The 15,290-nt window shown below is 35.0% G+C and overlaps 1 protein-coding gene and 1 pseudogene across 1 annotated transcript in view; both read right to left on the bottom strand.

Annotated features, from left to right (window-relative positions):
- Positions 1-15,290, bottom strand: part of Rp1 (RP1 axonemal microtubule associated) — a 285,043-nt gene that overhangs the window by 139,867 nt on the left and 129,886 nt on the right. The window contains exons 16-17 of the mRNA XM_033759105.1: positions 12,822-12,953; positions 123-322 (exon numbers count right to left, since the gene is read on the bottom strand). Of these exons, the coding sequence (XP_033614996.1) occupies positions 123-322; positions 12,822-12,953 (332 nt within the window). The remainder of the gene's footprint in view (positions 1-122; positions 323-12,821; positions 12,954-15,290) is intronic.
- Positions 1,770-4,090, bottom strand: LOC104853217 (annotated as a pseudogene).

A 15,290-nucleotide genomic window follows, 5' to 3' on the forward strand; every position in this document is an offset into this window, starting at 1 on the left:
TAAAACACTAGATTTATTTTATACAGGACACACATATACATGTCCACTCATAAAAATCACACTCCTGTTTTATAGAAGTGCCTTTGTGGTGCTCAAAGAACATTACAGTCAATTTTGTTTACCTGAAATTCATCCTCCTGTCTTGGAAGGAAGAGCTGCTCTGGGCTGTCCTTGTTAAGACTTACTGGTCCAGTGACTCCTTCATCTCCATACACCCAGAGTGTGACACTGGCCTGAGTTCCTGTATTTCCTGTCAGCACTAACACCTTCCATTTATCTTCTGACGAAAGAGTTTCTCTACTTTGGGAATGTCTGGTTTCTTCTATGAAAGAAACAAAGCATTAGTGACAAATCAAATACAACATCAGACTGACAGAATCTTTTGTCATACCAGAGCCCAAGGCCATTAAAACTGGGCAGAATGGGATGGGGTAAGGCAAGGAGGAACTGAATTTCCTGGACTCCAGGAAGCTGATTTGTACTTGTCTCCTCACAGCAAGGTTCTGGTCAACTAAAACTCAACAACTGAGGTAGGCTGAATTTAAATAATAAACACCTGAAGGGTCTAGCAATTTTTTACTTGTTCTCAGTTCTGCAACATAAGAGGGCATACTAGGGTTTGCAGTTCTGTGATCACAGATTTTTCATAAAGATGCCTACTTTCTGTATGGGTTTTAAATATAAATACTAAACAAGTATAATTAAACATGTTTCCAAGTGAGATATAAAAATAGCTAATCAAGGACAAAAACATTTCTAAAATATTTCTGAAAAAATATCTAATTGGAAAGGGCAATGAAAGGATCTGAAACTAATGAGAGAATTTTCACATATACAAGTGGTCCCTGAGATGCTCAGAGCATTTTCCTATAAGAGGAGCAGCCTCATTGTCCTGATATTTCACAAGGCACCCTTCATGAGTCAGAGGTGTCCAAACAGCCACTCCTGGTTTAGAAAGAGTGCCAGGAAGTCTCTCCCTGGGTTGGCTGTCTTCTTTATATTCTCTTGAACCTGTTGCCTTCCCCCAAGAAGATACTGGGGACTGCCGTGCTGACAGCAACTTCTTGTACAGGTTGTCTGGGATTGCCCCCATATCAGGATCTTAATTCTTTTTTTTTTCTTTTGGAAAGCAAAGGGTAGAATTTGATTTTTATTTACAAGATACTGCAAAATATGAATTTCACATAGACATAAGAAACCCCTTCAGAGGATGAGCTTCATACAGTATGTATAGTTTGGAAGTATTCAAGAATAGTTTCCTTGTACAAAGTGCTATAATAACAAACCACATTTAAAAAGAGTTCTCAGTATACTCCTAAGTGAAATATATAAGTCACACATGTATATATACTGAATAGTTTCTCTGGTGTGAAAACCTATAAGGGTACATAAGATCCTAATGATACAATTGAAAATGTGAAATAGGAAGAAAAGGGCTAAGGGTGTAGGGGAATTGGGAAGGATGGGGGAAAGATGATAAGGGAAAAGGGGAAAATGAGAAAGTGAAAAAATGGAAATAAAGTATTTGTAAATAGGGAAGGGAGGAGCGGGTGAAGGGAGAGCAGGGATAAGGGGAAAAATGAGAACCAAGACCTGTAAAGGTTCAAGATCCCAATGATGAATGTAATTATACTGTATACCTAAAATGTACCAATAAAATCAATAAGAAAAAAAATTTTTAAATAAAGTTATCAGTAGAAAAACAGTAGATGAACTTATACTGAACATAGTACACAACAAAAATTTGATGCCTTCCTCAACTGCACAATCTAGAAGTGAAAGGTACCAGAAGTCCCACTGTGAACTTGGGAGGTATAGCCATCAGAGGTAGTTTCTGGTACAATGTTTTGATCTTCTTCTCTAGTGAGAAATACTTCTCAATCAAGTTTAATGAGGCCTTGTACACAGAATTATTTTCATGGTTCTGTAGAACTTCATTTTTGTCCAAGCCTTCACATTCTTCACTCATTATACTAAGCTTCTCAGTTTCACCTAGATTCTCATCAGCCTGGAAGATATTTGAAATGGCATCCAGAATAACCAGAATAATTTTTGTATCTGTCGCAGTTAAGAGATTCATCAATGGTTCCATTATACCACAATGAACAAGATATACAATCTGCTCAACTGCCTCTCCACTGGTACAGTTGATCACAGCCCTTACAGCTTCCTTTTGTGTCTTACAGTCAGCCTTAGAAAGGACACTGTTGAGGAATGAGACCAATCCATGAATCACAACTTGCTCTAATCTCGTCCCGACAGCCAGCTGTGGTGTTTGACATTCATGTAGCTTCCTTCCTTTTTTAAAAAATTTTAATTATTTTTTGTTACATTTAAGGTATACAATATAACATTCATCACTGGAAATTTGTACCTTTACATAACCCAACTTGGTTCTTATTTTTTCCCCATTTCTCTGACCTACCTTCAACCCCTCCACCCATCCCTATCTACAAAGACTTTGCTTACATTTTTTTTATTTTCTCATATTAATTCTATCCCCTTTTTGCTTTTCCCCTACCCCTCTTATTTCCCCTTCCCTTTTGTACCTTTTCTTCCTGTTTCACATTATCTATTTAACCTTTTAGTCCTTATTTACACTTTCAGTTTTTCACATGAGAAATTATTTGGTATTTACACGTGTCATATTTATTTCACTTAAGAGTATGGCCTCGATGTGCATCCTTTCAGTGATAAATGTCTCTAGTTTCTCATTCTTTATGGCTGAATAGTACTCCATTTTATAAAAAAAAATTTCTTTATCCAGACTCCAGTTGGTGGGCAATGGGTGCTTCCAAGTTTTAGCTATTACAAATTGTGCTGCTATGAACATGGGTGCACATATACCACTGTCGTATGATTCATTGAATTCTTTGGGGAAGATACCCAGCAGGGGAATAGTTTGGGTCAAATGGGACTTCAAATCCTGGGAGATTTGAGGTATCTCCATTGAATATTAGTTTTTGGTTGGGTAAGCAGGCTGGGAAAGACAGCAAGTGCTCCTGCCTCTATCACAATCTGAGTCTGTTCATCTGTTCCTATGATAATATTTCCTGTAGTTCTTAGCATATGAGTCATAATTGGCAATTCATTTCATTCTAGAGGCTTCACCAGATAGGATACAATGCCTGTTTTTATTTGGTTTGGTACCAGGGAACAAACCCAGGTCCTTATGCTTGCAAGGCAGGTGCCAGAACCATTGAGCTAAATCCGTAGCCCACAACAACTGTTTTTACAACCATTTCAATATATTCATTTGGACCACTGGTAAGGTAAAAAATAGCCCAGCAAGTATCTACTTCCAGATCACTGGGATGCAGATTAACCAAAGTAGCAAGAATTTGCCCAACAGCATCTAACGGGGGTACAGGATTCTTGCTGTGGCAGAGGTTTGAAAGTTTCCAAGTAAGATTACATAAGTAACCACATGCTACAGATGACATATCAGGAATTGCAAGAAGAGCCAAGAGTGGGTCAATTGCACCATATTTGATAACCTAGTCTCAGAAAACTGAACCATCACCTGCAATGTTTCTTGGCGCTTGTACAGCTTGTTCCCTGATGTGAGCACGGAGAGATGACAAGAGAGAAATGAGTGCTGGGATAGCACCTCCCTCTACCACAGTCTTGTTCTGTTCTGATGACCCAGAAGCAATTACTGAGTGCCCAAGTAGACTCAAACTGAATGGGACTACAATCAGTTCTGCCCAAGAAGGACACAAATTTTGGAATCAAACCATCCAGACTATGTGGTCAATGGGGGGCTGTTTTTCCCGAGAATGCAGTTTCCTGGCAGCTTGAGTAGTTTGGAGCTAGCTTTCTGGATTATTGCTATTTATGCCTTTGACCCTGTCATCAACAGTCCAACTCACAGTGCCCTGGTTGTTGTGGTTTTCCTGCAGTGATGAAGTAGCATGACCAGGAAATGAGCTGACATCCCTCCTTTTTAGCATCTGGTTATCCTTCTTAGCTTTCCTTAGCTCTACACTCACTTCTATTCTTTGCTGCCTCATTTCTGTACTGTCTTTTCCCTTGTTCTTGAATCTGTTCAGCTGGATGCGGGTGAATTAGCATTCGCATTGGTGGACATAGTTTTCAGCACTATGGATACAGTTTTAGTCAGAGGATAATCATTTTACCTCCCACCCCCAGAAAGAGATGAACAGATCAGCTGCAGAGTTCGCTCCACAGGTCCACCATGACAGAACCCAGAAATGGTGTGCCTCAGGATCTTAATTCTTAACTGAAATTTTCACATAGAAATATTACATATTTAAGAAAATTAAGTAAATTTCTTTATGTCAGATGTTAAAAGGTAGTCAGAACTCTTCTTCTTCCTCTAATTCTGTGACCTGAAATTACAGGCAGTCCATATGTAGCATCCAGGATCTTAGGAGTGCAACAGTAACAATGATGACAAACCCAACAAATAACTAGTTATTTTTTGCTAATCGACAGCAAGCTAATTTTAATATAATAAAACTATGCAAAAATAATAAATAGATGCTATGAAATAAATAACATTTCTTTTTAAAATGTCCTTGCTAATCTCTATCATCATAAGAGCACACATTTTTCTCTTCATCTATAACAATAATCATCATCTATTAAGCTCCTAATATGTACTTCTGGACTCTGCTGAATTTGTCATATGCATTTCTCATTCAATAGGTTTTGGGGGTATCCAAATGTGTGTGTATTTAGCTTGTTTGATACACTCTGTAAATGAGTTGGTCTGCACAGCTGCTTCTTCATTTATTTTATTACATCATTCACACAAGTGTAACACATAAGGTGCACTCATATTATAAAAATTTATGACAATATGGTATAACCTATTATATAAAATGATGTATTAAGGTTAGTGCTGTTATCAATTAAATATGATTACCATCTAATGCCTCAATATTTTGGAAATGAACCAAAGTCCATTAGTCTCAGACTATAAATTTTTCTATCTTGGAACCACAAAAGTGGTTGCTTTTATTGACCAAAAGTTTAAAATACTCCAAGATGGGAGAATACTTGATGGGGATGGTAGGTTGGGCAACAAACTTGTTCAGGGTCTTCCTGAACACAATCTATGGTACCTAAAAGGTACTTACTTGGCTGACTTAGACAATGTTCTCAGCAGGGTGTCAGAATATTTTAATTAAGCTATAATAAGGTCCATTCACAAGAAAATAAAACAAACATGCTAAACTACTTTTGTGCTGCTGGGCTCTTGAGCTCTAAAAGAGCTCACACAGAAATAAATAATAAATTTTCCAATTTTAAAAGTTTACAAGTACAGCCGGGAGTGGTAGCGCATGCCTGTAATCCCAGCACTCGGGAGACTGAGGCAGGAGTATTGCTGTGAGTTCAAGACCAGCCTGGGCTACCTAGTGAGTTCCAGGTCAGTCTCAACTACATAGTGAGATCCTGTCTCAAAAAAAAAAAGTTTACAAATACATCAAAGTTGAAGTCAGCTTGAGGAATGAATTACCATCAGAGTGCAGCTATAAAAAGTCAAGTTCTATAAACTTTTGTTGTTATTCCAACTTACTATTTCAGAAATGTAAAGAAGCAATCAAAAACAACTCCTCTTTACCACTTGATAAGGCAATATCAGAAAAAGAATCATTGTTCAATCCTAATTTCAAAACAAGTAAAATAATCTAGAAAATGTAAGAAGATAAAGCATACTCCCTAGTTATCTTGCAAAGGAAAAATGTCTTCTAGAAAATTAACAAGAAAAGTCTTCAAGAATGAATTCATTATCAGTTTCTCAATTTAAAGTATAGAAGGCATTTAAACAAAGCATGGGATGCACAAAGCTGGTAGGAATAACAAATAAATTAAAAACAAGTTCAAATAACCCAAGATGAACCTACATGCTTGAATGTTGGATTGACACTGACATTGGCGCCTCACTGACAGCTCTAATCAGTATCAAGATAAAGGTCTGCGTCTTGATTAAAAACATAACTTATATATTTTGCATTGAAATACAACACACCAGAAATACAATAAAGATGCCTAAACATATATTACAAGCTAAGACTGATTAAATGATGTATCAGGACCACATTAAATAAATGCCAATATTCTAAACTGCTCAGATTTTATGAGAAATTGGTTTGAAGATTCGGACTTTGGAGAAATACAAAAGTAAAGCCTAAAAAACTATATTCTCTGAAAAAGTTTTAAAACAGAAAAAAACAGTGGTACTTTGTTTCATGAACTTGATTCTTTCCACAATTTTGGTCACAAATCAAGTTGGATGAACCAAATAAAAATCAATGGTTAGGTTCAATGTTGACCTTATGGGTAAATCTGATTTGGGTCTCATCCAGTTCAGTTCTAGACCAGAATTGTGGACAGAATTGAGTTCATGAACCAAGGCACCACTAAAATGAAACACGAAGAATCCATTTCTGTGTGTGTAAAAAATACAGTAAGGAAAAATTATACTAAAAAAAACAAGAGTTGTTTTATATAGTACTTATATTTATATTGACTTTTATGTGTGTGGGGGGTACAAAGGATTGAACTCCAGACCTTGTCCTTGTGAGGTAGGCAGTGGCACCAAGGAGCTATCCTTGGCTCTATACTGACTTTATATAGGCCAAAGAATTTATGAATAGGTCATCTGCTCAATACAGAGATGTACTTTCCAGTAATTAGTATTGTTTGAAATGCATTCATATCCATTTACTTGATCATATAAAATTCCCTTTAAATTCTCCATGAATAAATGAAAAATGATAATGACAAATGAAAACTTACAGTACCTTCACATAACTTACTACAAAAAACCAGTATGAAAAATAAACCCACATTTTATTCTGAATGACTGATTGTTTTTCTATCTTAAAAGGCACTATGATACTAAGAACAAAAATTAACATAATCTACTACACAGTAACCCATCTCTAGAAATTATTATTTTATTTATTTATTTATTTATTTATTTATTTATTTATTTATTTATTTATTTATTTGGTGTTGGGGATCGAACTCTGGTCCTTACGCTAGTGAGGCAGGTGGCAGAACCACTAACCTAAATCCCCAGCCCTAGAAATTATTATTTAAAAAATATAGTCAGATGTGGTCTACACCCACAATCCCAGCATTTGAAAGGGCGAGGCAGAAGGATTGCAAGTTTAAAGCCTACTGGCCCCACATAGCAAGTTCAAGGCTAGTCTTGACTATACAAATACACCCTGTCTTAAATAAATAAACAAACAGAAATAGTGTAGCATACAGATAAGCGTCCATTTTAGGTTACAGTACAAAGGTATGTGAATATGGTATGTTTATAAATAGATTACATAGTTATAAAACTATTTTATAAAAGAATGTTACAAAATTCTCATGTTCACTCTTCTATTAACTGAATACAAAATTGAATACCAAATATAACATGTATGTGTGTGTATCTATACACACAATACACACAAATATAAATAATTTTAAAGTATTCTTTGGGGACAAGAGCAGGATGCAATTTTAATACTTTTCTTTATGCATTTTACATTTCTTTTCAAAATAACTTACTGACAATTCCTTTGAAGACTAGATAATAAATTTCCTTTTTTGCCCATATTTTTCTACAATTCAGTTTAAGCAAAAAATATGCAATGGATGAGACTTCAGAACAAATTAAACCTTATCTAGAAACATGTTGGGAACCCATCACAGACAAAGGACAGAATGACTGCCACATGCCCTACTTAAATACTTGTGCACAGACACAAGTGGCTAGAGGTGGGACTCCAATTGTAGTCACCTTCCTGAGCCTCAATTTTCTCATTTGCGAAAATAAGAAGTTATACTAAAGATTTTTGGATGGCTTCAGTTCAGATGATAGAATCATAAATCTCTTTCCATAGTTGGTTTGAAAATGTTTAGATGCAATGTTTCTAAACTTAAAATTATGCAGTGATAATTTATATGTTCAGGTACATGATTTTTAAAATATGAATTTCCAAACTATTTACAAATGAAATGATACTATGTCTTGGATTTCCTATTTCTTTCTTTCCTTTTTTTTTTTTTTTTTTGGTAACAGGGATTGAACTCAGGTCCCTTGTGCTTCTAAGGCAAGTGACAGAACCACTGAGCTAAATCCCCAACCCTTGGATTTTTAAAAAATAATCCAACAAGAGTTGTGTGATATAGTGTAAGGATAATTAAAACAAAATTGCTTATATGTTGATAATTGCTAAATGTTGGTATGGGGTAATGGGGACCCCTTATTCTATTTTCTCTACATTTGTGTTAGTTTGAGGCTTTCCATAATAAACATGTTTTCTTGGGCTGGGGATTTAGTTCAGTGGCAACACAGCTGCCTCATAAGCACAAAGTTGTGAGTTCAATCCCTGGTACCTAAAAAGTTTTCTTTAAAAAAAGAAAACACATTGCTTTCTCACATACCCCTATTCTAACAAAGCTAGTATTATGACTTAATTTTAACCTAAAAGAGAACCCCATAAACTTAATGGTAACACATCCCTATTTATTACTATAAAAGAATTATTAATTCCTATAAAAGAGCTATTTGTTCTTTATATGCTATTATAAATTCTAACTATTCATGCTCCCCTAATGTAGATGAGAAAAAATTTCAACTTTCTTTTTTATAAATAAACATTTTGAGCAAAAAGAAGAGGTTTACTTTCTCTGTAATGCCTAATCCCCAAAGAAATGAGATTGATAGATAGATGATAGATAGATAGATAGATAGATAGATAGATGAAAGTGTTCTGACTGAAGATAATAGTTGCTTTTAAATATCTTTACAAGCAACACATTTCTTAAATTTGTATAATCAATGTATTTGTGTATGAATAGCTAATATACCCAAACCTATCTAACATAACAGATAAACTGTAAAACCCAAAAGGTATTTTTTTCAAGAAACAACTTTTAACTATTGCAACTATTCAACAGAAGTAGAAAAAAGAAAATTAAAGAGACTTGTGACCTAATTACTCAGTAATAAATGAAAGCTTTCTATGTAACTGTTTTATCACTTGTATCTAGATGTCCTCAGAGGGCTCATACTATCTGGTCATAGATAGTATTTCAAAGGTGGCTGGATTAGGGTGTGTGATGCTGGGATTAAGACTTTGCTGCTTTGCTGCTTTCTGCCTGCCCTGCTTTTCCATGAACTATTTTTCAACAGTGCCTTCTGCCATGCCACCCCGCCTTTGAGCCAACTGACTATGGACTGAAACCTCTACAAACTGTGAGCTAAAATAGACCTTTTTCTCCTTTAATGTTAGGTGTTGAATATTTTTGTCTCAGCAATGAGAAAAGTAATGAAAACAGTAATATTTATATAAGATATTTTCTTTCCCATTAAAAGTCATCGATGTTTATAGCACCCTTTCCACTACAATAAAAAACAGATAAAATTTAAACAAACTGTGAACATTTTAGAGATGGCATTTGTTTTAGAGAAGTGTTATTGTTTGTATTTAGATGTCTCCCCAAAGCCAGGTGACTATGAACTGAAACCTCTACAAACTGTAAGCCAAATAAACTTCTTCCCTTTTAACTTTGGGTGTTGGGTATTATGTCTCAGCAACGAGAGAAAAGTAACACAAAGATTTTGGTACCAGGAGTGGCTCTAAAGATACAGCATTGCAAAATTGGAATTCTTTAATGGCTTTTGTGGGAGTTGACTTTCTAACTCAATGAGACCTAAGGCCACCATGGTCTCCCCTTCTACTCCTGTACTCCTGTGGGGAATACTGACACTTGGATACCATGTCCTGCCTGCTGGTGCTGACTCAAGCTTTCCCTCACAGACCCATCAGCCTCCTGATACAGATCCCCACAGGTCACTGAAGTTAGCTCCAGACCTTCAACTAAATCCTTTGGTCTCCAGTGTGCAGACAGACCCTCTGCACTCTTTCTAATCTGCTCCTGTGAGTGGCTATTGTAAGCCAATCTTGTAAACTCTCATATACATCTATATATCTTGTGTTATATCTATTTCTCTAGCAAATACTGACTGATACAGGGAGCTTCATCATTTGAATTTCTTAAGATTTCATGTTCAAGTACAAAGTTTGTGATATAGCAATAGTTTAAATAGCTCATAAATAAAGTTTAAGCTCACTTTTCTCTTTTCTCAGTCTTTGGCCTTCTTGACATTGCAATTGTATTTCCATTAACTACAAAGTCTTTCAGACTGAATTAATGGTTCAAACTTTATATTGTGTCTAGCATAATCTAGATGTTTCCTTCATCTCAAATATCTACTTTTACTCTATACTTTTGTGTAGTTTAATGTTTATTTGACTTACTGACTTATAAACTTCAAAAAAGCTGAAAACAAGTTTGCTTTGCCCATCACTATTTCTTCACCTCTGATATTTATTTAGGCACACAATGCATATTTGATGATCAATTAAATAAAAGAATTATTTCAGAAGTTCTCTTTATCATGAGGCCCAAGTTTATCATTTTTGGTAATATTTGGGGCTATGGTTTGAATGAGGGTAGTGTCCACTAAAGGTCCTTATGTTATGGACTTGATCCGCCGGGTGACACTATTGGTAGGTGATAGAAACTTTGAGAGGTGGGACTTTGTTGGAGATCATGTGGTTATAATCATAGGGGGCTGTAGGGGGCTCTTTCTCCTCCTCCTCCTCTTTCTCCTCCTCCTCCTTTTTCTTCTTTTTTTTATCTCTCTCCTCTCCCTACCCTCCCTTGCTCCTTTCTTCCCTATCTCTGTGTTATTTGTGTCTAGATGTCCACCCCAAGCCTCATGCTGTCATAGATAGGGCTTTCTGGAGGTGACTGGATCTAGGGTTTGTGATGCTAGGATCAAGGATGTAATGCTGAAACTGACTCAAGGTGTGATGCTAGGATTAAAGGTGTGAATCCTATTTCCTCCAAGGGTAGGATGCCCGGGTAAAATGTAAGAGACAGAGAGAAAGCGAGTGTCATCCCTTGTCACTCACTGCTTGCTGCCTTCTGCCTGCCCTGTTTTGCCATGGACAATTTTTCCTCTGCAATGCCTCTCTACTATGCCACTTTGCCTTGGAGACAGCCAATTACCAACTGAAACCTCTACAAACTGTGAGCTAAACAAACCTTTCTTTCTTTAACTTTGAGGGTTGGGTATTTTGTCTCAGCAGTGAGAAAAGTAACTAAGACATTCTGAGATGTAATCACTTGCCTGAGATACACTTCAGTTTGAGATGTAATCACTTGCCCCCAACATGTACTCCCAATTTTGCCATTCTTACCATGTGGTCACAAATCCAAGGGACCATCATCAACAAGCCTGCACTATGCCACTGTTCAGATTTTTAACCCTAAAACTATGAGCTAAATAAATATTTTCTCTTTATGAGTTAGCTTCCTCAGATGTTTTGTTGTAATAAAGCAAATCTGTCTTATACAGCTGGCCAGCTTTAATAAAAATTTTATACTTTCCACTCCTTAAAATGTTAACAATAGTAACATTTTATAAATCATTTTGCAAGGACAAATGTTCATAAGACATACAGAAGGGTTTTCTCTCAAATATTTGCCACTCATAAAAAGTATCTATTCCTAGATATTTCAGCTAACATGATATTTTCTTCCAAGTCAAATTGTGTTTGAGGTGGCCATCTCTAATATAGGTGCCACTGCTTCCTGACATGAGTGAATTCTTCTGTGAAGAAACATAACTAAACACATGTTTCTTATGCAATGTAATTCTTCATGCTGTTCCATGGATTCACTAACATAGAAATACAGGACTGAAACTGGTCTAATGAAGAAAAAAATAAAAATACAAATTTCCATGTGGTTGATATAATAATACCATAAGCTAGTTGATGAGAAATCAATTATCTGCTAATATCTGAAAGAAATGATAATATCCAAATAACTAATTTCCAACGCTCACTTTTTATTTTATTTATTTTTTTCTCATTGAGTTTATTGGTACATTTTAGGTACACAGTACAGTTACATTCATCACTGGGATCTTGTACCTTTACATGACAGGTCTTGGTTCTCATTTTTTCCCCTTATCCCTGCCCTCCCTTCACTCCCTCCTCCCTTCCCTATTTACAAAAACCTTATTTCCATCTTTTCATTTTCTCATATTTTTTCTCTTCCCTTATTTCCTTTCCCCTACACTTCCCACTTCCCCTACACCTTTAGCCATTTTCTTCCTATTTCACATTGTCAATTATACCATTAGGCTCTTATTTATGATTATCAAAACTCACTTTCTAAAGGGAACATTTTAATTTCTCTGTCTCCCAAAATAGGTTTCAAAGACAGCATAGTCTACTGTTTCACTGATTAGATTCTGATGCACAGAATTTGTCAGATATCATATATCATTCAGAGGAATGTAACACATTTACATTACATTTAGAAGCAAGAAAAATATGACTAAGAAACTAGAAGTTCAAATCTCTTGACCTAGAGCAATTTAATCATGGCTCAGTTTCTATGTCAGAAAAATGAAGGTTATTTTTGTTGTTGCTTACACTTTGGTGAGAATTTGTATTTTCTTCATAAAATATATTCATGAAATATTTTGTGGGTGACATAAGATATAATACCTTCTTCTTTTGAAGCCATTGTTCTGGAGTAAAAATTAAATTTAAGACAGAGAAATAAACACATTTTTAAATAAATGTAATTTTTGAAATATAAAACTAGAGCATAAAAATATAACAGCATAAAAACAATTCATATGGTATAATGTAATATGTATTACAAAAATAATATGATGTTCTTCCCCAGGTAGCCACAAGAAGAATCAATGCAGACAAACAAGCCAAAAGAAATTAAAAAAAAAAAAAACTGTTGCTTACTTGCAGCTGCAGAGATTAAGAGACTGCTAGCCTCAGATTCTTCTTGTGATTCTTTATGGTTTTTTGACTCTTGGATCTTTTTTCCCCTTTGGCTGGGTGTTGCAGACAATCCCATTGGGTTTTCTCTGCCAACTAAAATTAAAAATTTTTTAAAGATGCCTTCCTTTCAAAATCACATATTTCTTCTCAGAGTACTCACCATATGTTCAGCTATGCAAGTTGAAGCTTTCCCATTGTTTCCATTTCAATGTCTAGTCAAATCTTTTCACTCTGTATTATATAGTTACTAGAAAATGACTTTTATTCTTACCCGCAGGCTGTCATGGATGATCTTCCTGAAAAATCTATTTACTGCTTTATAAATCCAAGCAACAGTTTAACACCACAATATAAATCAAATAACTTATTCAAAAAGTTTTCTCATAAATTCTAAATGAAAGTCCCTTTGGTAATTTGGTACTCTGCCTTGCTCAATAGAAGAAACTGACTACGGTATCATTCAAACGGAACACATGATATTAGTTGGAATGTGAGAATCAGAGAAATATGTATGTATATACAAATGAGGAAAAACATTAATTTTTTACTGTTTTTCTTTATATATTTAAGAAATATAGATACTACCATTAGTAGGAAGTATACCAAAACAAAGAAACTTATAATTGCTGATTCTACTCATGAACTGAGAAGCTTTTTGAGTATAAAATAACCAGCCTACCTATAAAATATTGACTTTAATTATAAAGTGATATACCAAAATAAGAATGTTTTTATTTCTAAAGTAAATATTTTAGTCAAAGTTGCACCAGAATCAAATATTTCTTTGACCTTTTCCAAGATATTTTAGTTACTAACTATAATTATAGTTAGTATTATATAGTAACACTTTATTTAAAATATATTATTCTTTTTCCTCACTAATTTAAATGAAATATAAAATTAAGAATTTTGTAATATGATGTACATTGGAAAACTTTTGTAACAGTATGAATTACTCTCATACAGAAAATGTCACTGGAAATACATAAAATATTCTGATGCTTGAAGGTTTCAGGCACAATGCTTGGCGCTTCTCGGTACTTCATAAATGTATGTTCACTCATTCTCTAATTTACTCATGTATTCATTTAAAGAAATTCAAACTTAAGGAGAAACTACATTATATTATAAGAATGCCAAGCCCAATCTTGTATCAACAAATTTGGAGTTGTGACAAAAGCCTGGCAATGTAGAGTAGAGAATGTGAGAGCTCAATCATCCAAATTTCAAATTGATTGGTTAACATCTACCAAGTAAAGCCCTCAGTTGTCCTAAATGACATAATAGAAAATCAAGGCTAATAGTCCATCAAAAATGCATTCCTTCAATGGCAGGTTTTACTTCTCCATATAAACAGCTGCTCAAAGACAGGAATAAGTTTGTGTCAGGGAGATATGAAGATGTACAAGCTACCAAAAGTAAAAACCCCTGACTGGGGACTTATTTCTCTGCACTGGAACTTCTTTTTGGTTACAGGCCTGTCCATTTAGTTTTAACAGATTTACACTGGTTGAATTTAACTGTGTTTGAATTAAGAAAAAATGGTTTGAGGGCTGGGGATGTAGCTCAGTGGTGCCATGCCTGCCTCGAAAGTGCAAGGTCCTGAGTTCAACCCACTGTGCCAGAAAAAAAAAATGATTTGAACAAAAATATGTGATTCTAAAATAAAGACAAATAAATGTACAAGGTAGTAGTATATGCAACATTCTTGTTTTCCTTTATGTATCAACTAATTATTCTGCATAACTGTGCCGTAAGCACAAGGTGAGGAGGTATCATCAGCTCTCTGAGGAGACACCTAGAAAAGAATATTTCTGGGCTTTTTCACAGAGGGTCTTCCAAATAAATTCAAGAAATACTGAACCTAGGAAATAAGGTCTAAAAAAGCAAATGGCTGTGAAGGACACATACAAACACAAAAAAAATACTTTTTGAAACTACACAAAATATAGGTGAGGATTCATCTTAGAAGAGCCTGTTTTAACAATCTATAATAAAAATAAAATGAGAATAGCAAGTAATTTGTATCTGATTTTTATTCTGACCCTCCAATAATACAATAAATTGAGCCAACTGCTACCGGTGTACTTTGTTGAACTTTTACCATTTAAAATGGAATATGAAAATTTATCAATTCCAATGCAAAATAACACTGGAGATCAAGGTGGAAGAATTGGAAATATCCAGCTAGAAATATTAAATATAAGTATAGCTAGATCTAGATAATTATTTTCTTCAAATAACATCTCATTATATCCAATATTTAAGTTGTATCAGGATCTACTGACTGGAAAGGCTATCAATCTACAGTCAACTAGTAAAAATACTTTGTTTGAACAGTTATTTAAAAAGTAAAAAAGTCGGGTCGGGGATTTGGGTCACTGGTGCTGCTGCCTGCCTTGCAAGCACAAGGACCTGAGTTTGAAACCC

The sequence above is a fragment of the Fukomys damarensis genome, unplaced genomic scaffold (genome assembly GCF_012274545.1).
Source record: "Fukomys damarensis isolate Sample0158 unplaced genomic scaffold, DMR_v1.0_HiC HiC_scaffold_5, whole genome shotgun sequence".
Classification (NCBI taxonomy): Eukaryota; Metazoa; Chordata; class Mammalia; order Rodentia; family Bathyergidae; genus Fukomys; species Fukomys damarensis.